This window comes from Oncorhynchus mykiss, chromosome 16 (assembly GCF_013265735.2).
Source record: "Oncorhynchus mykiss isolate Arlee chromosome 16, USDA_OmykA_1.1, whole genome shotgun sequence".
NCBI lineage: Eukaryota > Metazoa > Chordata > Actinopteri > Salmoniformes > Salmonidae > Oncorhynchus > Oncorhynchus mykiss.
This window is the reverse complement of record NC_048580.1, coordinates 3,291,299-3,313,009: the sequence shown is the minus strand read 5'-3', so window position 1 is coordinate 3,313,009 and position 21,711 is coordinate 3,291,299. Positions and strand designations below refer to the sequence as shown.

Below are 21,711 nucleotides of genomic sequence, written 5' to 3'. Positions count from 1 at the left end.
CTGTGGGGAACCTTAATAACCCTGTAAACCCTTTAACATGGAGATCTGGCTGTGGGGAACCTTAATAACCCTGTAAACCCTTTAACATGGAGATATGGCTGTGGGGAACCTTAATAACCCTGTAAACCCTTTAACATGGAGATCTGGCTGTGGGGAACCTTAATAACCCTGTAAACCATTTATCATGGAGATATGGCTGTGGGGAACCTTAATAACCCTGTAAACCCTTTAACATGGAGATCTGGCTGTGGGGAACCTTAATAACCCTGTAAACCCTTTAACATGGAGATATGGCTGTGGGGAACCTTAATAACCCTGTAAACCCTTTAACATGGAGATCTGGCTGTGGGGAACCTTAATAACCCTGTAAACCCGTTAACATGGAGATCTGGCTGTGGGGAACCTTAATAACCCTGTAAACCCTTTAACATGGAGATCTGGCTGTGGGGAACCTTAATAACCCTGTAAACCCTTTAACATGGAGATATGGCAATTATTTAGTATTTAGCCCTTGAATGGGCTCGGCGGTCAATGGGCTCTGAAGGGAGTCTGAATTGGCTCTGAATGGAGTCTGAATGGAGTCTGAATGGAGTCTGAATGGGCTCTGAAGGGAGTCTGAATGGGCTCTGAAGGGAGTCTGTGAATGGGCTCTGAAGGGAGTCTGTGAATGGGCTCTGAAGGGAGTCTGTGAATGGGCTCTGAAGGGAGTCTGTGAATGGGCTCTGAAGGGAGTCTGTGAATGGGCTCTGAAGGGAGTCTGAATGGGCTCGGCGGTCAATGGGCTCTGAAGGGAGTCTGAATGGGCTCTGAAGGGAGTCTGTGAATGGGCTCTGAAGGGAGTCTGTGAATAGGCTCTGAAGGGAGTCTGAATGGGCTCTGAAGGGAGTCTGTGAATGGGCTCTGAAGGGAGTCTGAATGGGCTCTGAAGGGAGTCTGAATGGGCTCTGAAGGGAGTCTGTGAATAGGCTCTGAAGGGAGTCTGTGAATAGGCTCTGAAGGGAGTCTGAATGGGCTCTGAAGGGAGTCTGAATGGGCTCGGTCACCATAACCTTAACACCGTTGTGTTCTTTACAATTTTTACCGCCCATCAATCACTTGTCTAGAACACACAATAAATAGTGAATGAATGTTGCATATTGTCAACACTAATGTTCGACCTACATTTTTGAGTTGTGGGGACATCCAGGGCTTTCTCATTTAAATAATTGACCGGCCACAGGTGTGATATTTGTATAATTTAATAATATTTTATTTTATTTCCTTTAAAAAAAAAAAATGTTTATGGTTCAATTCTACTCCATTATGAAATGTGTCTAGTTTTATTATGATCGGAAATGTGGTTTTATTGTGGGTGTAGCAAACACACAACCGCGTGACCAAAAAACATTTAATCATTCTTCTGTATCAGATAACCCCTCGGCAGATGTGGCTTCAACCTTTTGGTGTTCTTTTAGTTCAACTTCAACAGTCTAGGTTACTGTCTCACTTCAAATGAAGTTTTCTTTTCTAAGGCAGGCTACGTAATAAATATGTAAACTATTATAACAAAGCCTTTCTGACGTGGGGGATAGATATTTTGAGGTGGAGCACTTTTCAGACTACGGGACTCTTTTGCTCTCAGCACAGAAGAGTAATAAAATGTAATGTTGTGAAACAGGACAGCGTTGCTATGAGGGGCTTCCGCAGCGTTGCTATGAGGGGCTCCCGCGGCGTTGCTATGAGGGGCTCCCGCGGCGTTGCTATGAGGGGCTCCCGCGGCGTTGCTATGAGGGGCTCCCGCGGCGTTGCTATGAGTGGCTCCCTCAGCGTTGCTATGAGGGGGCTCCCGCGGCGTTGCTATGAGTGGCTCCCTCAGCGTTGCTATGAGTGGCTCCCTCAGCGTTGCTATGAGGGGGCTCCCGCTGCGTTGCTATGAGGGGGCTCCCGCAGCGTTGCTATGAGAGGACAGAACAGCCTGGTTTCCGTGGTTTCTATGTGTGACGTACGTCACACTGCTTGCTGAGCAAGTACCATTTCCTCCTGCTTTGCACATGTGACAGCCCTCCTCCAAAAGCGCCGTGGAAGTTAACAAGTGACGACTTCCCCAGCCCACTACGTTATCCCTCCCCACAACGTGCGGCTTCATGGGTGGTATAAACAGACAGGCCGTTGGGCTATTAGCATATGCATATCCTGTTAAGGACCACACAGAGTTCCTCTGCCGACTCGTTCGGTGCGTTGTTTAGGGACCCCCTCGACGGTGGACTTCTGACCCCCCCCCCCCCCCCCCCCCCCCCGAAAATGTAAACAATAGTTTGACAACCCTGTTTGTTTGTAAGCTTTTAAAATGTATCACACTCAAATCAATTCTTTTCCAGTAGATAATGAGTCACATTTGACCTAAAATCACTTCCTGACCACTTCTACATGAGGCAAATATGTATGGAAGGTTTCGAATCAACAGGGGGTGCTGTCAAAAAGTGATTTTTAAATCAAATGGATTTCTTCTCAATACAGTACAATTTTGTATATGTTCTACTTTGTAATTTAGATGTTAATTTACTTAGTGTTGTTGTCCACTCCTCGTGTTTGTAGATGTTGGCAGCCTGACAGTTAGTTTTCTGTAGCCAGATGTTCTAACTAGGCCTGTGCCTGGCTTTGGTTACAAACCCATTTTCTAATTATAATAAATACATTTAAAAGTATGAATGAACTGGACATGGGAAAATGTATCAAAAAGGTAAACATTTTTATTTTTTTTGGACTTATCTTAGCACTGCTCCAATGACAGCTGAACGTCAACAATGGGGTCCGACAGGGTTCCGTTTCTGTCTTGAGGTGTGTGTGTGTGTGTGTGTGTGTGTGTGTGTGGGTGGGTCCTAGTTGCCGTTGTACAGAACAACAGAGGAGGTCTTTCCCCATTGGTTAGGCCTAGAGGTCGCTATAACAGAATCGAGGCAGTCTTTGAGCTCTGGCTTCCTCCTCCCAGGTGTGTCTGTACTTCCAGTAAGCGACAACAATCGCCACGGTTATCATATCGACTATATGTGCCTCTGAGAAATGGATTGGTTCTGGTGGACGGAGCAGAGTGATTGGGTTCAACTGAAGGGAGAGCCAAAACCTTGGGTTCAATTTATTTTAGTTGAGCTTTAATTGCGATTTGGTTGGCACAGTGGAACCAATAGAATAGAAGTGCAAATCGAAGAGTGCAACAATGTTTTATTTTGAACCCAGGTCTTCACTCTGCATTACCTGTGGAGCACTGCCTGGCCTCTTGTTCCTCACTGTTGGCTGGGCCTGGCTCTTTGTGTGTGTGTCCTAATTCTGCCACGCTCTGTTGGAGCGCAGGCTTTTCAAATCTTTAACTCTGCCACCCACACTGAACTGCTGCACTTAATGAGACCCTGGCTAGCCATGCACATGTGCAGCACTTAATGAGACCCTGGCTAGCCATGCACATGTGCAGCACTTAATGAGACCCTGGCTAGCCATGCACATGTGCAGCACTTACTGAGACCCTGGCTAGCCATGCACATGTGCTGCACTTAATGAGACCCTGGCTAGCCATGCACATGTGCAGCACTTACTGAGACCCTGGCTAGCCATGCACATGTGCAGCACTTACTGAGACCCTGGCTAGCCATGCACATGTGCAGCACTTACTGAGACCCTGGCTAGCCATGCACATGTGCAGCACTTACTGAGACCCTGGCTAGCCATGCACATGTGCTGCACTTAATGAGACCCTGGCTAGCCATGCACATGTGCAGCACTTACTGAGACCCTGGCTAGCCATGCACATGTGCAGCACTTACTGAGACCCTGGCTAGCCATGCACATGTGCAGCACTTACTGAGACCCTGGCTAGCCATGCACATGTGCTGCGCTTAATGAGACCCTGGCTAGCCATGCACATGTGCTGCGCTTAATGAGACCCTGGCTAGCCATGCACATGTGCTGCGCTTAATGAGACCCTGGCTAGCCATGCACATGTGCAGCACTTACTGAGACCCTGGCTAGCCATGCACATGTGCAGCACTTACTGAGACCCTGGCTAGCCATGCACATGTGCAGCACTTACTGAGACCCTGGCTAGCCATGCACATGTGCTGCGCTTAATGAGACCCTGGCTAGCCATGCACATGTGCTGCGCTTAATGAGACCCTGGCTAGCCATGCACATGTGCAGCACTTACTGAGACCCTGGCTAGCCATGCACATGTGCAGCACTTACTGAGACCCTGGCTAGCCATGCACATGTGCAGCACTTACTGAGACCCTGGCTAGCCATGCACATGTGCAGCACTTACTGAGACCCTGGCTAGCCATGCACATGTGCTGCGCTTAATGAGACCCTGGCTAGCCATGCACATGTGCTGCGCTTAATGAGACCCTGGCTAGCCATGCACATGTGCTGCGCTTAATGAGACCCTGGCTAGCCATGCACATGTGCAGCACTTACTGAGACCCTGGCTAGCCATGCACATGTGCAGCACTTACTGAGACCCTGGCTAGCCATGCACATGTGCAGCACTTACTGAGACCCTGGCTAGCCATGCACATGTGCTGCGCTTAATGAGACCCTGGCTAGCCATGCACATGTGCTGCGCTTAATGAGACCCTGGCTAGCCATGCACATGTGCAGCACTTACTGAGACCCTGGCTAGCCATGCACATGTGCAGCACTTACTGAGACCCTGGCTAGCCATGCACATGTGCAGCACTTACTGAGACCCTGGCTAGCCATGCACATGTGCTGCGCTTAATGAGACCCTGGCTAGCCATGCACATGTGCTGCGCTGATAGGCCTAGATCAGGTAGACGGGTCAACACGACAGACAGTTGAGATGGACAACCTGCTCAATGGGCTTCTTCACTGATCTGAAACAATTTAAAAGTTTCTATAGCTAAATAACTAGGTTAGTAAACTTTCAAGCAAGCTATTCCACCCTAATGGAATGTATTAATGATATTTTTCTCCAGAGAGAGAGGGAGAGGGAGAGAGAGAGAAAGAGGGAGTGAGTGAAAGGGGGAGAGACATATGGGTCTGTCCCATCCAACTTGACCTCGCCTCTGTCCAAACTAGCTTATGGCCCTGGCTGCTACAGGAGGCTCTGTGACCCTGGCTGCTACAGGAGGCTCTGTGACCCTGGCTGCTACAGGAGGCTCTGTGACCCTGGCTGCTACGGGAGGCTCTGTGACCCTGGCTGCTACGGGAGGCTCAGTGGCCCTGGCTGCTACGGGAGGCTCAGTGGCCCTGGCTGCTACGGGAGGCTCAGTGGCCCTGGCTGCTACGGGAGGCTCAGTGGCCCTGGCTGCTACGGGAGGCTCAGTGGCCCTAGCTGCTACGGGAGGCTCAGTGGCCCTGGCTGCTATGGGAGGCTCAGTGGCCCTGGCTGCTACGGGAGGCTCAGTGGCCCTGGCTGCTACGGGAGGCTCAGTGGCCCTGGCTGCTACGGGAGGCTCAGTGGCCCTGGCTGCTACGGGAGGCTCAGTGGCCCTGGCTGCTACGGGAGGCTCAGTGGCCCTGGCTGCTACGGGAGGCTCAGTGGCCCTGGCTGCTACAGGAGGGTCGGTGACCCTGGCCCTGGCTGCTACAGGAGGCTCGGTGACCCTGGCCCTGGCTGCTACGGGAGGCTCGGTGACCCTGGCTGCTACGGGAGGCTCGGTGGCCCTGGCTGCTACGGGAGGCTCGGTGGCCCTGGCTGCTACAGGAGGGTCGGTGACCCTGGCCCTGGCTGCTACGGGAGGCTCGGTGACCCTGGCTGCTACAGGAGGCTCGGTGACCCTGGCTGCTACGGGAGGCTCGGTGACCCTGGCTGCTACGGGAGGCTCGGTGACCCTGGCTGCTACGGGAGGCTCGGTGACCCTGGCTGCTACGGGAGGCTCGGTGGCCCTGGCTGCTACGGGAGGCTCGGTGGCCCTGGCTGCTACGGGAGGCTCGGTCAGGTTGAATGGGAAGCGTTGCTGCAAAGTTATTTTCTGGTCTCTCTAGAGATGTTCGATATGGTTCAAGTCTGGGCTCTGTCTGGGCCACTCAAGGACATTCAGAGACTTGTCCCAAAGCCACTCCTGTGTTGTCTTGGCTGTGTACTTAGGCTCGATGTCCTGTTGGAAGGTGAACCTTTGCCCCAGTCTGAGAACCTGCTCCAGAGCGCTCAGGACTTCATCAATGATCTCTGTGTACTTTGCTCTGTTCATCTTTCCCTCGATCCTGACTAGTCTCCCAGTCCCTGCCGCTGAATAACATCCACACAGCATGATGCTGCCACCACCTTGCTTCACCGTAGGGATGGCGCCAGGTTTCCTCCAGACGTGATGCTGCCACCACCATGCTTCACCGTAGAGATGGCGCCAGGTTTCCTCCAGAAATGATGATGCTGCCACCACCATGCTTCACCGTAGAGATGGTGCCAGGTTTCCTCCAGTCGTGACGCTTGGCATTCAGGCCGAAGAGTTCAATCTTGGTTTCATCAAACCAGAGAATCTTTTTTCTCATGGTCTGAGAGTCCTTTAGGTGCCTTTTGGTAAACTCCAAGTGGGCTGTCATGTGCCTTTTACTGAGGAGTGGTGGTGGAGTCTTGCTGGTTCCAAACGTCTTCCATTTTTTTTAAAGAATGATGTAGGCCGCTGTGTTCTTGGGGATGCTGTGTTCTTCAATGCTGCAGAAATGTTTTTGGTACACAATCCTGTCTTGGAGCTCTACCAACAATTCCTTAGACCTAGATTTTTGCTCTGATATGTACTGTCAACTGGGGGATCTTTTCTAAATCATGTCCAACCAATTGAATTTACCACAGCTGGACTCCAAGTTGTGGAAACATCTCAAGGATGATCGATGGAAACAGGATGCACCTGAGCTTAATTTCGAGTCTCATTTGCAAAAGGTCTGGATACTTAAGTAAATAAGGTAATTCTGTTTATTTTTTATCAATGAGCAAACTTTTCTAAACCTGTTTTTGCTTTTGCCTCGTGGGGTTTTGATGAGGAACATTTATTTAATCCATTTTAGAATAAGGCTGTAAAACAAAATGTGGAAAAAGGGGAAGGGGTCTGAATACTTTCCAAATGCTCAGTTTATGTGTTGTTTACACATACAGTTGAAGTCGGAAGTTTACATACACCTTAGCCAAATACATTTAAACTCAGTTTTTCACAATTCCTGACATTTAATCCTAGTAAAAAATTCCCAGTCTTAGGTCAGTTAGGATCACCACTTTATTTTAAGAATGTGAAATGTCAGAATAATAGTAGAGAGAATGATTCATTTCAGCTTTTATTTCTTTCATCACATTCCCAGTGGGTCTGAAGTTTACATACACTCAATTAGTATTTGGTAGCATTGCCTTTAAATGGTTTAATAACTTGGGTCAAATGTTTCAGGTAGCCTTCCACAAGCTTCCCACAATATGTTGGGTGAATTTTGGCCCATTCCTCCTGACAGAGCTGGTGTAACTGAGTCAGGTTTGTGGGCCTCCTTGCTCGCACGTGCTTTTTCAGTTCTGCCCACAAATATTCTATAGGATTGAGGTCAGGGCTTTGTGATGGCCTCTCCAATACCTTGACTTTGTTGTCCTTAAGCCATTTTGCCACAACTTTGGAAGTATGCTTGGGGTCATTGTCCATTTGAAAGACCCATTTGTGACCAAGCTTTAACTTCCTGATGGAGGTCTTGAGATGTTGCTTCAGTATATCCACATCATTTTCCTCCCTTATGATGTCATCTATTTTGTGAAGTGCACCAGCCCCTCCAGCAGCAAAGCACCCCACAACATGATGCTGCCACCCCCACAACATGATGCTGCCACCCCCACAACATGATGCTGCCACCCCCACAACATGATGCTGCCACCCCCACAACATGATGCTGCCACCCCCACAACATGATGCTGCCACCCCCACAACATGATGCTGCCACCCCCACAACATGATGCTGCCACCCCCACAACATGATGCTGCCACCGCCGTGCATCACTGTTTGAATGATGTTCTTTAACTTGCAAGCCTCTCTCTTTTTCCTCCAAACATAACGATGGTCATTAAGTACCATCTTTGTCCCCATGTGCAGTTGCAAACTGTAGTCTGGCTTTTTAATGATGGTTTTGAAGCAGTGGCTTCTTCCTTGCTGAGCGGCTTTTCAGGTTATGTCGCTATAGGACTCATTTTTCCTGTGGATATAGATACTTTTGTACCTGTTTCCTCAGCATCTTCACAGGGTCCTTTGCTGTTGTTCTGGGATTGATTTGCACTTTTCACACCAAAGTACGTTCATCTCTAGGCGACAGAACGCGTCTTCTTCCTGAGCAGTATGACGGCTGCGTGGTCCCATGGTGTTTATACTTGCGTACTATTGTTTGTATAGATGAATGTGGAAACTTCAGGCGTTTGGAAATTGCTCCCAAGGATGAACCAGACTTGTGGAGGTCTACAATGTTTTTTCTGAGGTCTTGGCTGATTTCTTTTGATTTTCCCATGATGTCAAGCAAAGAGGCACTGAGCTTGATGGTATACCTCCAATTGAATCAAATTTTGTCATTTTTGCCTTTCAGAAGCTTCTGAGGCCATGACATATTTTTTGGGGATTTTCCAAGCTGTTTAAAGGCACAGTCAACTTAGCGTATGTGAACTTCTGATAATATTATTATTATTATTTTTTATTTTTTTAACCTTTATTTAACTAGGCAAGTCAGTTAAGAACAAATTATTATTTACAATGATGGCCTACCAGGGAACAGTGGGTTAACTGCCTTGTTCAGGGGCAGAACAACATAATTTTACCTTGTCAGTTCGGGGATTCGATCTTTTGGTTACTAGTCCAGCGCGCGCTAACCACTAGGCTTCCTGCTGCCCAACACTCTAACCACTAGGCTTCCTGCTGCCCAACACTCTAACCACTAGGCTTCCTGCTGCCCAACACTCTAACCACTAGACTACCTGCTGCCCAACACTCTAACCACTAGGCTTCCTGCTGCCCAACACTCTAACCACTAGACTACCTGCTGCCCCACACTCTAACCACTAGGCTTCCTGCTGCCCCACACTCTAACCACTAGGCTTCCTGCTGCCCCACACTCTAACCACTAGGCTTCCTGCTGCCCCACACTCTAACCACTAGGCTTCCTGCTGGTATATACGTTTCTATTCACCATTTGGATTTAGACATTTTTTACGAGACTCAAGGATTACAAAGGCAGAATAATCCCTTGTTGAGAAATAAAAAATATGAACCATTTTTATTTGTGGTTATCAGAACTGTTTTTAAAACGTGATTGTATTTATAATTGCATTTTTTTTTTTGCTTCAAGTTCCAAGACCCGAAACAGCTTCTACCCCCAAGCCATAACTCTGCTAAATAGTTAGTCCAGCTATTTGTTAAACTATTTAACTACCTGCAGTGACTTAAATTTTATTTAATTTTTACACTAACTGTTTTGACTCATCACATACGCTGCTGTTACTGTTTTTATTATTTATCCCGTTGCCTAGTGACTATCCTTACCTCAATTACCTCGTACCGCTTCAAATGGACTCTGTACCGGTAACCCGTGTATATAGCCAAGTTATTGTCTTTATTCCTGGTGTTACTACTTTTCTATTATTTTTATTTAATTTTTCTTTCTGCATTATTGGGAGGGAGGGAGGGAGGAGGGGGAGGGGGTCAGGCTGTTTTCAGAGAAAGGTCTTCCTGTTCAAGTAACCAACAGGAAGAAAGGGTGACTGCTTCTCAAACCCCTCATATATCTCCTCAAACTCATGATTACAATCTCAGGGTAGACAAGGGGTGTTTCTCAAAATGAATACTTCACGGGAGGGTCGGAGTACGAGTCCGGGGCGCGGGAGGGTCGGAGTACGAGTCCGGGGCGCGGGAGGGTCGGAGTACGAGTCCGGGGCGCGGGAGGGTCGGAGTACGAGTCCGGGGCGCGGGAGGGTCGGAGTACGAGTCCGGGGCGCGGGAGGGTCGGAGTACGAGTCCGGGGCGCGGGAGGGTCGGAGTACGAGTCCGGAGCACGGGAGGGTCGGAGTACGAGTCCGGAGCAACGGGAGGGTCGGAGTACGAGTCCGGGGCGCGGGAGGGTCGGAGTACGAGTCCGGGGCGCGGGAGGGTCGGAGTACGAGTCCGGGGCGCGGGAGGGTCTGAGTACGAGTCCGGGGCGCGGGAGGGTCTGAGTACGAGTCCGGGGCGCGGGAGGGTCACGGAGGTGCAGTGTGAGGTAATACAGTAGGGGGAGGTGCAGTGTGAGGTAATACAGTAGGGGGAGGTGCAGTGTGAGGTAATACAGTAGGGGGAGGTGCAGGGGGAGGTAATACAGTAGGGGAGGTGCAGGGTGAGGTAATACAGTAGGGGGAGGAGCAGGGTGAGGTAATACAGTAGGGGGAGGTGCAGGGTGAGGTAATACAGTAGGGGGAGGAGCAGCGTGAGGTAATACAGTAGGGGGAGGAGCAGCGTGAGGTAATACAGTAGGGGGAGGAGCAGCGTGAGGTAATACAGTAGGGAAAGTGCTGCTCAGCGTGAGGTAATACCGTAGGGGGAGTGCTGCTCAGCGTGAGGTAATACAGTAGGGGGAGTGCTGCTCAGCGTGAGGTAATACAGTAGGGGGAGTGCTGCTCAGCGTGAGGTAATACAGTAGGGGGAGGTGCAGCCTGAGGTAATACAGTAGGGGGAGGTAATACAGTAGGGGAGGTGCAGGGTGAGGTAATACAGTAGGGGGAGGTGCAGCGTGAGGTAACACAGTAGGGGGAGGAGCAGCGTGAGGTAATACAGAAGGGGGAGGAGCAGCGTGAGGTAATACAGTAGGGGGAGGAGCAGCGTGAGGTAATACAGTAGGGGGAGGTGCAGCGTGAGTGCTGCTCAGCGTGAGGTAATACAGTAGGGGGTGGAGCAGCGTGAGGTAATACAGTAGGGGGAGTGCTGCTCAGCGTGAGGTAATACAGTAGGGGGAGGTGCAGCGTGAGGTAATACAGTAGGGGGAGTGCTGCTCAGCGTGAGGTAATACAGTAGGGGGAGTGCTGCTCAGCGTGAGGTAATACAGTAGGGGGAGTGCTGCTCAGCGTGAGGTAATACAGTAGGAGGAGGTGCAGCTCAAATGTTATGTTTTGTGTGTTCTCTAGTCCTCACAAGAACGTCCTTGGCGCATGAGAGCGGTAGTGTGCATATTGAGAAACACCCAAGGTGTGGTGTGTTCTCCTCTGCCACTCTCTGTCACGGTGCTGCCTGACAGGCTTTGAACTGTGGAAGTGTGTGTGAGGGAGAGATTGGGGGGAAAGTGGTTTTCCTCTGTCTGTGTGTGTGTGTGTGTGTGTGTGTGTGGTGAGAGATTGAGGGAAAGTGTTTTTCGTGTGTCATGTGTCATGAAGAGAAGCTCTCTCTCTCAAAGTTTGAGTTGTGTTTCAGTTCAACTAGAGTACCTGTAGCAGAACCTAGATCTTGACTACTCGGGTAGATGGGGTTGATCATTTTATATCGATAGTTTACCAAATCAAAATGTCGCACACTCCATGTATAAACTCCCAGCAATTTAATGGGTATTTACCAACGTTTAGGTATCACTGTACCTGATATATTCAGGAACGCTGATAACTGGTCGCCGTCCTGCCGCGGGGGTCGCCGTCCTCGGGGGTCGGCGTGTTGCCGCGGGGGTCGGCGTGTTGCCACGGGGGTCGGCGTGTTGCCGCGGGGGTCGGCGTGTTACCGCGGGGGTCGGCGTCCTGCCGCGGGGTTCGGCGTCCTACCGTGGGGGTCGGCGTGTTACCGCGGGGGTCGGCGTCCTACCTATTATGGTGCTAGGAGGGTAAATCCTGTATTGATTATGGTGCTAGGAGGGTAAATCCTGTATTGATTATGGTCCTAGGAGGGTATATCCTGTATTGATTATGGTCCTAGGAGGGTAAATCCTGTATTGATTATGGTCCTAGGAGGGTAAATCCTGTATTGATTATGGTGCTAGGAGGGTAAATCCTGTATTGATTATGGTGCTAGGAGGGTATATCCTGTATTGATTATGGTGCTAGGAGGGTATATCCTGTATTGATTATGGTCCTAGGAGGGTAAATCCTGTATTGATTATGGTCCTAGGAGGGTAAATCCTGTATTGATTATGGTCCTAGGAGGGTAAATCCTGTATTGATTATGGTGCTAGGAGGGTATATCCTGTATTGATTATGGTGCTAGGAGGGTAAATCCTGTATTGATTATGGTGCTAGGAGGGTAAATCCTGTATTGATTATGGTGCTAGGAGGGTATATCCTGTATTGATTATGGTGCTAGGAGGGTAAATCCTGTATTGATTATGGTGCTAGGAGGGTAAATCCTGTATTGATTATGGTGCTAGGAGGGTATATCCTGTATTGATTATGGTCCTAGGAGGGTAAATCCTGTATTGATTATGGTGCTAGGAGGGTAAATCCTGTATTGATTATGGTGCTAGGAGGGTATATCCTGTATTGATTATGGTGCTAGGAGGGTAAATCCTGTATTGATTATGGTGCTAGGAGGGTATATCCTGTATTGATTATGGTGCTAGGAGGGTATATCCTGTATTGATTATGGTGCTAGGAGGGTATATCCTGTATTGATTATGGTGCTAGGAGGGTAAATCCTGTATTGATTATGGTGCTAGGAGGGTATATCCTGTATTGATTATGGTGCTAGGAGGGTATATCCTGTATTGATTATGGTGCTAGGAGGGTATATCCTGTATTGATTATGGTGCTAGGAGGGTATATCCTGTATTGATTATGGTGCTAGGAGGGTAAATCCTGTATTGATTATGGTGCTAGGAGGGTATATCCTGTATTGATTATGGTGCTAGGAGGGTAAATCCTGTATTGATTATGGTGCTAGGAGGGTATATCCTGTATTGATTATGGTGCTAGGAGGGTATATCCTGTATTGATTATGGTGCTAGGAGGGTAAATCCTGTATTGATTATGGTCCTAGGAGGTTAAATCATGTTAATTATGGTCCTAGGAGGGTAAATCCTGTATTGATTATGGTGCTAGGAGGGTAAATCCTGTATTGATTATGGTCCTAGGAGGGTATATCCTGTATTGGTTATGGTGCTAGGAGGGTATATCCTGTATTGATTATGGTGCTAGGAGGGTATATCCTGTATTGATTATGGTGCTAGGAGGGTATATCCTGTATTGATTATGGTGCTAGGAGGGTAAATCCTGTATTGATTATGGTCCTAGGAGGGTATATCCTGTATTGATTATGGTGCTAGGAGGGTATATCCTGTATTGATTATGGTGCTAGGAGGGTATATCCTGTATTGATTATGGTCCTAGGAGGGTAAATCCTGTATTGATTATGGTGCTAGGAGGGTAAATCATGTATTGATTATGGTGCTAGGAGGGTATATCCTGTATTGATTATGGTCCTAGGAGGGTATATCCTGTATTGATTATGGTGCTAGGAGGGTATATCCTGTATTGATTATGGTGCTAGGAGGGTAAATCCTGTATTGATTATGGTGCTAGGAGGGTAAATCCTGTATTGGTTATAGTGGTGAGTGGAATGTAGTTCTGTGGCGTAGGTTTTAATGCTCTTGAATCTACTGCTTTCTGAAAGCAGTTTGATGTAACGGATAGGCTACAAAGTTACAAACTTTGCAAAAGTTTCATTTGTGTGTGTGTGTCTGTGTGTGTGTGTGTGTGTGTGTGTGTGTGTGTGTGTGGAGATGAGTTCAGTCAGGTGTCCTGGCAGCCTGGCTAGAGAGATAGCTTTTTAATCAGATGTCCTGGCAGCTTTGTTGGACAGTGTGTCTGTTAGGGCCAGGACGATACCAGTGTCACACACACACACACACACACACACACACACACACACACACACACACAGACTTATGGCCAGTCCCAACTACAGTTCAGAGAGTTAGTTTAGAGCCGGGCTGTCGCCTGGGAAAGGAAATCTGGCAGCTGTAGACATGCTCTTATACACTCTTAGCTGATAACCCTGTGTGTGTGTGGTGTGTGAGCGACTGAGACAACGATTGGTATATCTCTCTCTCTCTCTCTCTCTCTCTCTCTCTCTACAGTTGTACTTACCAAATGGCACCCTATTCCCTTACACAGTGCACTGCGTTTGATCAGGACCCATTTAGGCTCCATAGGGCTCCAGTCAAACGTAGTGTACACTATGTAGGGAATAGGGTGCCATTTGGGACAGAGTCCAAATGCTTTTCATGTTGAGCGTAATAGATAGTAAATGTCAGGACGACCTCGCGGAACACGTTCTATGTTTAAACAAGGGCCCTGAGATGAGAGGTCCACCATTTTAATACAAACTGTTGGCTACTGCTACGTCTTTTAAAACAAGCCTCTGTCACAACACATTTTACATTTGGTTAAATAAATAAACTACATTTTACATTTTGGTTAAATAAACTAAAACTGTAATGATTTTAACAAGGGGTGAATTAAAGAGTGTTATGAGACACATTTTAGCATTGCAGACAGTGTTCGTAGTCGGTCTGTATATCCGTGAATAGGGTGGGGGGGGGCCCATAATAACAGTATTATATCTGAATGGGCTGGGAGGTTTTAGCAGTATGTCCGGACTAGTCCACCACAGGGCTTTTCTGGCTCACTGCTCGTCCCCAACCACTCACATCCAGGTAGACTGAGCTTCGGCTACATCCCAAATGGCACTACTTTTGACCAGGGCCCTGGTACAGCAGGTCAACTACTCCTGACCCCCCCCCTCCCCCCCAAGCTGCTACGGTGTAATGACCCCCCTCCCCAAAGCTTCTACGGTGTAATGACCCCCCTCCCCAAAGCTTCTACGGTGTAATGACCCCCCTCCCCAAAGCTTCTACGGTGTAATGACCCCCCCCCAAGCTGCTACGGTGTAATGACCCCCCCCCCCCCCCCCCCCCCAGCTGCTACGGTGTAATGACCCCCCCAACCCCCCAAGCTGCTACGGTGTAATGACCCCCCCCCCCCCCAAGCTGCTACGGCTTAATGACCCCCCCTAAAAAAATATGCTTCAGTGTAATGACCCCCCCCAGCTGCTACGGTGTAATGACCCCCCCCAAAGCTGCTACGGCACGATGACAAACCCTCTTCATCTACTGGTGTGGTACTAGGTAGGGTGATGACCCCCCTCTTCATCTACTGGTGTGGTACTAGGTAGGGTGATGACCCCCCCACCCCCTCTTCATCTACTGGTGTGGTACTAGGTAGGGTGATGACCCCCCTCTTCATCTACTGGTGTGGTACTAGGTAGGGTGATGACCCCCCCACCCCCTCTTCATCTACTGGTGTGGTACTAGGTAGGGTGATGACCCCCCCCCCCCTTCATCTACTGGTGTGGTACTAGGTAGGGTGAGGGTCAGACAGGGACGCTGATTCTTACGAGAGAGAAATCAACGCTGTCACCACTTCGCTTTCCAGCTTGAACCCCAGAGAGAGAGATGAAACGCCATTTCACCGTCCCGAGTGCTTTTGTACAACATCTGTTGGCAGCACCGTAGACATTAACCTCGTAGGAATCAACGTGGTTTCTTTATCCTGCCGACAGTTTGCTGAATATCATTTCCTCCACTGTTATCCGGCCGACCCGGGTAGGGGGGGGGGGTTTGGTATGAGAGCCTGGCGGTGCTGATTAGGTAGGCTGTTGTGTGCTGTGTAAACATGTTGAGAGCTGTGCTGTGTAGTGAGTCAGGTTCATTCTCGACTGTCTCAATTGGCACCCTAGTCACTATGTAGTCCACTACTTTATACCAGGGCCCATAGGGGGCCACTACTTTAGACCAGGGCCCATAGGGGGCCACTCCTTTAGACCAGGGCCCATAGGGGGCCACTCCTTTAGACCAGGGCCCATAGGGGGCCACTACTTTAGACCAGGGCCCATAGGGGGCCACTACTTTAGACCAGGGCCCATAGGGGGCCACTACTTTAGACCAGGGCCCATAGGGGGCCACTACTTTAGACCAGGGCCCATAGGGGGCCACTACTTTAGACCAGGGCCCATAGGGGCCCACTACTTTAGACCAGGGCCCATAGGGGATAGGGGGGGCATTTGGACCACAGCTCTCCCTATAGTAATTTATCAGGTCCCTTGATGACTAAATGTCTATCTTTAATGTAGGATCACACATCTGTAATCCTGATGCTCCCGTAGCTGTTGAGTTCTTGACCGGTAACCGGTGTCAGATCAGACAGATGACTAGTTGGGGTGAACAGAGACCTGCGAGACGGTGTAGTGAGGCATGAGAACCTGAAGATGTTTGTTTAGCTGGTGAGGAGGCAGTTTTTTGGGGATGAAGTCACGAGAGAGACAGCTGTGAGAGTTTACCGTGTGAATCGGTGAACCTTTTTTTAGTTGCAGAGTGGAACAGGATGAAGCAAGAGAAAGTCAAGAGGGCGAGAGACAGTTGGATGATAAAGGTAAACTATGACTCATTAGAATACATTGACCACACACTAATGAGTCATAGTTTACCTTTATCATCCATGCCTGTGGGTGATGCCTGTGGGAGATGCCACACTGTCACAGCATCTCTGAGGCAAGTAGGTGTTGGATGGGGGGAGAGAGCTCCTGACCCATAGATCTGAGCCGGCTGTATGAAACCGCTGACCTGTAGATGCAGGCCAATTGTTCCTCTCTCTCACAGTCACGGAGCTCGGTCTCTCACAGTCACGGAGCTCGGTCTCTCACAGTCACGGAGCTCGGTCTCTCACAGTCACGGAGCTCGGTCTCTCTCTCTCTGACAGGATGAAATTGTCTGTCTTGTCCCGATGTGTCCTGACACGACCTACTCTCAGCAGTCCTGTCATCTTGTTGTATGACTGGTTATCCCCAACCACCCCTGTAGATTCTCCCATCTCTCCCGTGACATTCTCCGTGTCTGTCCTGACTTGACCTACTAAAACCACGGACCAAAACTTAATGCGTATACAACAACTAGCCCTGTCACTACCCCGTTTCACAATCCTCTACGTGTCATATCTAGTCTGCCTGTCCTGACTTGACCTACTAAAACCACAAAGCTTTCACCAGTTGTCTCTCAGAGATCCATATTGATACGTGTTTCATTTGTTTATATAATGTTTGCTATTTATTTAATTTTGTGGGTTTAAATTTTTTGGGGTGTATAATTGTATTTTGTGTGTTCTCCAGGGTTTTCCTTAAATACAAGTTAATGATAATGAATCCCAGCCGGTGTGAGTCGTCGTCCTCAGTTACTGCTCTCTCACAGACCGGTTTTCTAGTCTGTAGTTCTGTCCTGTTCCGACATGGCTTACTAAATCATACGATCTCAGCAGTTCTGACTGAGTAACTCAGATCATCGCCCTCAGATCATCGCCCTCAGATCATCGCATCGCCCTCAGCGCATCGCCCTCAGCGCATCGCCCTCAGCGCATTGCCCTCAGATCATCGCCCTCGTACCATCGCCCTCGTACCATCGCCCTCGTACCATCGCCCTCGTACCATCGCCCTCGTACCATCGCCCTCGTACCATCGCCCTCGTACCATCGCCCTCGTACCATCGCCCTCGTACCATCGCCCTCGTACCATCGCCCTCGTACCATCGCCCTCGTACCATCGCCCTCGTACCATCGCCCTCGTACCATCGCTCTCGAACCATCGCCCTCAGCGCATCGCCCTCAGCGCATCGCCCTCGGATCATCGCCCTCGAACCATCCATCGCCCTCGAACCATCCATCGCCCTCGAACCATCCATCGCTCTCGAACCATCGCCCTCGAGCCATCGCCCTCGAGCCATCGCCCTCGAGCCATCGCCGTCGGACCATCGCCCTCATGACCATCGCCCTCATGACCATCGCCCTCAGCGCATCGCCCTCAGCGCATCGCCCTCAGCGCATCGCCCTCAGCGCATCGCCCTCAGCGCATCGCCCTCGAGCCATCGCCCTCGAGCCATCGCCGTCGGACCATCGCCCTCGTGCCATCGCCCTCATACCATCGCCCTCGAACCATCGCCCTCGACCATCGCCCTCTAAGTGTATTAACTTGAATCCCAGGATGGTGATGAATCGTTATGAAATTGCTGTTTATATGTATTTTTTTCCCCTTGCTGCGAGTTCAAACCGGTTTTAAACCTGATTCACACAATGTGTACTAATGCATGCTGTTTGTTTACCTTTAGCCAAAGACCACACCATGTCTTTAAACATTTAGTTTTTTAGAAAGTAGTGCCTTCAGAAACTATTCATACTGCTTGAATTTTTTTTGCCTAAATGGTTTAAATTTAGATTTTTGTATCACACAATAACCCATAATATTTGACTTTTTTTTTTACAAATTATGTCCCCCATCTCTAGTCCAACATCCTGTCATCTACACAGCTGACGGTCTGAGACTCTATCCATTTCCCCCACCACTAGTCCAACATCCTGTCATCTACACAGCTGACGGTCTGAGACTCTATCCATTTCCCCCACCACTAGTCCAACATCCTGTCATCTACACAGCTGACGGTCTGAGACTCTATCCATTTCCCCCACCACTAGTTCAACATCCTGTCATCTACACAGCTGACGGTCTGAGACTCTATCCATTTCCCCCACCACTAGTCCAACATCCTGTCATCTACACAGCTGACGGTCTGAGACTCTATCCATTTCCCCCACCACTAGTCCAACATCCTGTCATCTACACAGCTGACGGTCTGAGACTCTATCCATTTCCCCCACCACTAGTCCAACATCCTGTCATCTACACAGCTGACGGTCTGAGACTCTATCCATTTCCCCCACCACTAGTCCAACATCCTGTCATCTACACAGCTGACGGTCAGAGACTCTATCCATTTCCCCCACCACTAGTCCAACATCCTGTCATCTACACAGCTGACGGTCTGAGACTCTATCCATTTCCCCCACCACTAGTCCAACATCCTGTCATCTACACAGCTGACGGTCTGAGACTCTATCCATTTCCCCCACCACTAGCCCAACATCCTGTCATCTACACAGCTGACGGTCTGAGACTCTATCCATTTCCCCCACCACTAGTCCAACATCCTGTCATCTACACAGCTGACGGTCAGAGACTCTATCCATTTCCCCCACCACTAGTTCAACATCCTGTCATCTACACAGCTGACGGTCTGAGACTCTATCCATTTCCCCCACCACTAGTCCAACATCCTGTCATCTACACAGCTGACGGTCTGAGACTCTATCCATTTCCCCCACCACTAGTCCAACATCCTGTCATCTACACAGCTGACGGTCTGAGACTCTATCCATTTCCCCCACCACTAGTTCAACATCCTGTCATTTACACAGCTGACGGTCTGAGACTCTATCCATTTCCCCCACCACAAGTTCAACATCCTGTCATCTACACAGCTGACGGTCTGAGACTCTATCCATTTCCCCCACCACTAGTCCAACATCCTGTCATCTACACAGCAGACGGTCTGAGACTCTATCCATTTCCCCCACCACTAGTCCAACATCCTGTCATCTACACAGCTGACGGTCAGAGACTCTATCCATTTCCCCCACCACTAGCCCAACATCCTGTCATCTACACAGCTGACGGTCAGAGACTCTATCCATTTCCCCCACCACTAGTCCAACACCCTGTCATCTACACAGCTGACGGTCAGAGACTCTATCCATTTCCCCCTGAGACTGTATCAACCACTTATCTAGCTACTTCATCAGATCAACTGTTGGCATGGTAACTACCTGGATTACCTGTGATCTGAGGTTCATATTGGGATGAGGAAGGGATGAGGAAGAAGTAGCCAAGCTACAGGAGAGTTGTTTCCAAAGGGATCAGTTTGAGCAAGGCGAGGTATATAATCCCTCCTCTTCATCACATAATGATTAGTTATTAGGGATGAAGGTGATTTTTGTAGATCAGGTGATTTTGCACAGGTCTAACAGCAATGTCGTCCATCTCAAACACACACACACACACACACACACTGGTTTCCGTATTTGGTAGTGTTGCAGTCTGTGTCGGACTCCGTGTTGTGTAAACATGTTGAGAGCTGTGCTGTGTAGGGAGTCAGGTTCATTCTCGACTGTCACAATTGGCACCCTAGTCCCTATGTAGTCCACTACTTTAGACCAGGGCCCATAGGGGATAGGGGGCACACTACTTTAGACCAGGGCCTATAGGGGATAGGGGGCCACTACTTTAGACCAGGGCCTATAGGGGATAGGGGGCCACTACTTTAGACCAGGGCCCATAGGGGATAGGGGGCCACTACTTTAGACCAGGGCCCATAGGGGATAGGGGGCCACTACTTTAGACCAGGGCCCATAGGGGATAGGGAGGGGGCCACTACTTTAGACCAGGGCCCATAGGGGATAGTGGGGCCACTACTTTAGCACTTAACCGCTGTCCTTGACAATAGACACCAGGGACACTAGATAGTGTGTTAATTTACACTGGAGAATGTTTGTGTTGCTGTTAGTGTTGCTACTTGCTATCAATGTTTTGGTTCAGAGTTGCTCTTTGGTGTTGTTTGGTTAGGGCTGCAATATTCTGGTAACTTTACCAGCATGCCCAAGGTTAGCCAGAAATCACGGTGGGAAGAGTTTTAGTATGGGAGGAAGGGGGGGGAAGTTAGCAGCTGTGTTTTGGTTGATATTGTGTTGACTCTGATCTCCATCTTCCCCCAGAGGTCCTACACGTTGATAGTGGAAGCCTTGGACGCTAACAACGACACCAACGGTGAGTGGATCTCTGTCCTGCTGGCTCTCTCTCTGTGTCTCTCTCTCTGTCTCTCTGTGTGTCCTGCTGTCTCTCTCTCTGTCTCTCTGTGTGTCCTGCTGTCTCTCTCTCTGTCTCTCTCTCTGTGTGTGTGTCCTGCTGTCTCTCTCTCTCTGTGTGTGTCCTGCTCTCTCTCTGTGTGTCCTGCTCTCTCTCTGTGTGTCCTGCTCTCTCTCTCCGTGTCTTGCTGTCTTTCTCTCTCTGTGTGTCCTGCTCTCTCTCTGTGTGTCCTGCTCTCTCTCTCCGTGTCTTGCTGTCTTTCTCTCTGTGTGTCCTGCTCTCTCTCTGTGTGTCCTGCTCTCTCTCTCCGTGTCTTGCTGTCTTTCTCTCTGTGTGTGTCCTGCTCTCTCTCTGTGTGTCCTGCTCTCTCTCTGTGTGTCCTGCTCTCTCTCTCCGTGTCTTGCTGTCTTTCTCTCTCTGTGTGTCCTGCTGGCTCTCTCTCTGTGTGTCCTGCTGGCTCTCTCTGTGTCCTGCTGGCTCTCTCTCTGTGTCCTGCTGGCTCTCTCTCTCTGTGTCCTGCTGGCTCTCTCTCTGTGTGTCCTGCTGGCTCTCTCTCTCTGTGTCCTGCTGGCTCTCTCTCTGTGTGTCTTGCTGGCTCTCTCTGTGTCCTGCTGGCTCGCTCTCTCTCGCTCTCGCTCTCGCTCTCTCTCTGTGTCCTGCTGGCTCTCTCTCTCTCTCTCTCTCTCTCTGTGTCCTGCTGGCTCTCTCTCTCTCTCTCTCTGTCCTGCTGGCGCATTGTCCTACTTTTAGCTCACTCTGTTTTCCCCTCACTCATTCTTTCTCTCTGTCCTGCGTGTTAACCTTAGGAACTCTCCTAGCTGTTGAAGGCACCTCTCCTCCCACATGGCCCGGTGTGTGAGCGCATGTTGACAGGTGTCTGTAACCACCTGACCACCTGAATAACTCATTGAAAAGGGGGGAGAGCAAGGGAGAGCAAGGGAGAGCTGGGGGGGAGAGGGAGGGCGGGAGAGAGGATTCAGAGGTGGAGGAGTGATCTGTGGCTGTCCTTCATATGAAAGTGAGATCAGACGGTAG

At 49.6% G+C, this 21,711-nt stretch overlaps 1 protein-coding gene across 2 annotated transcripts in view; it reads left to right on the top strand.

The window, feature by feature from the left end:
• jag1b (jagged canonical Notch ligand 1b) overlaps positions 1-21,711 on the top strand; it is a 102,235-nt gene that overhangs the window by 3,891 nt on the left and 76,633 nt on the right. For both annotated transcript variants that reach the window (XM_036945977.1, XM_036945976.1), the window contains exon 3: positions 20,586-20,637. In XM_036945977.1, the coding sequence (XP_036801872.1) occupies positions 20,586-20,637 (52 nt within the window). The remainder of the gene's footprint in view (positions 1-20,585; positions 20,638-21,711) is intronic.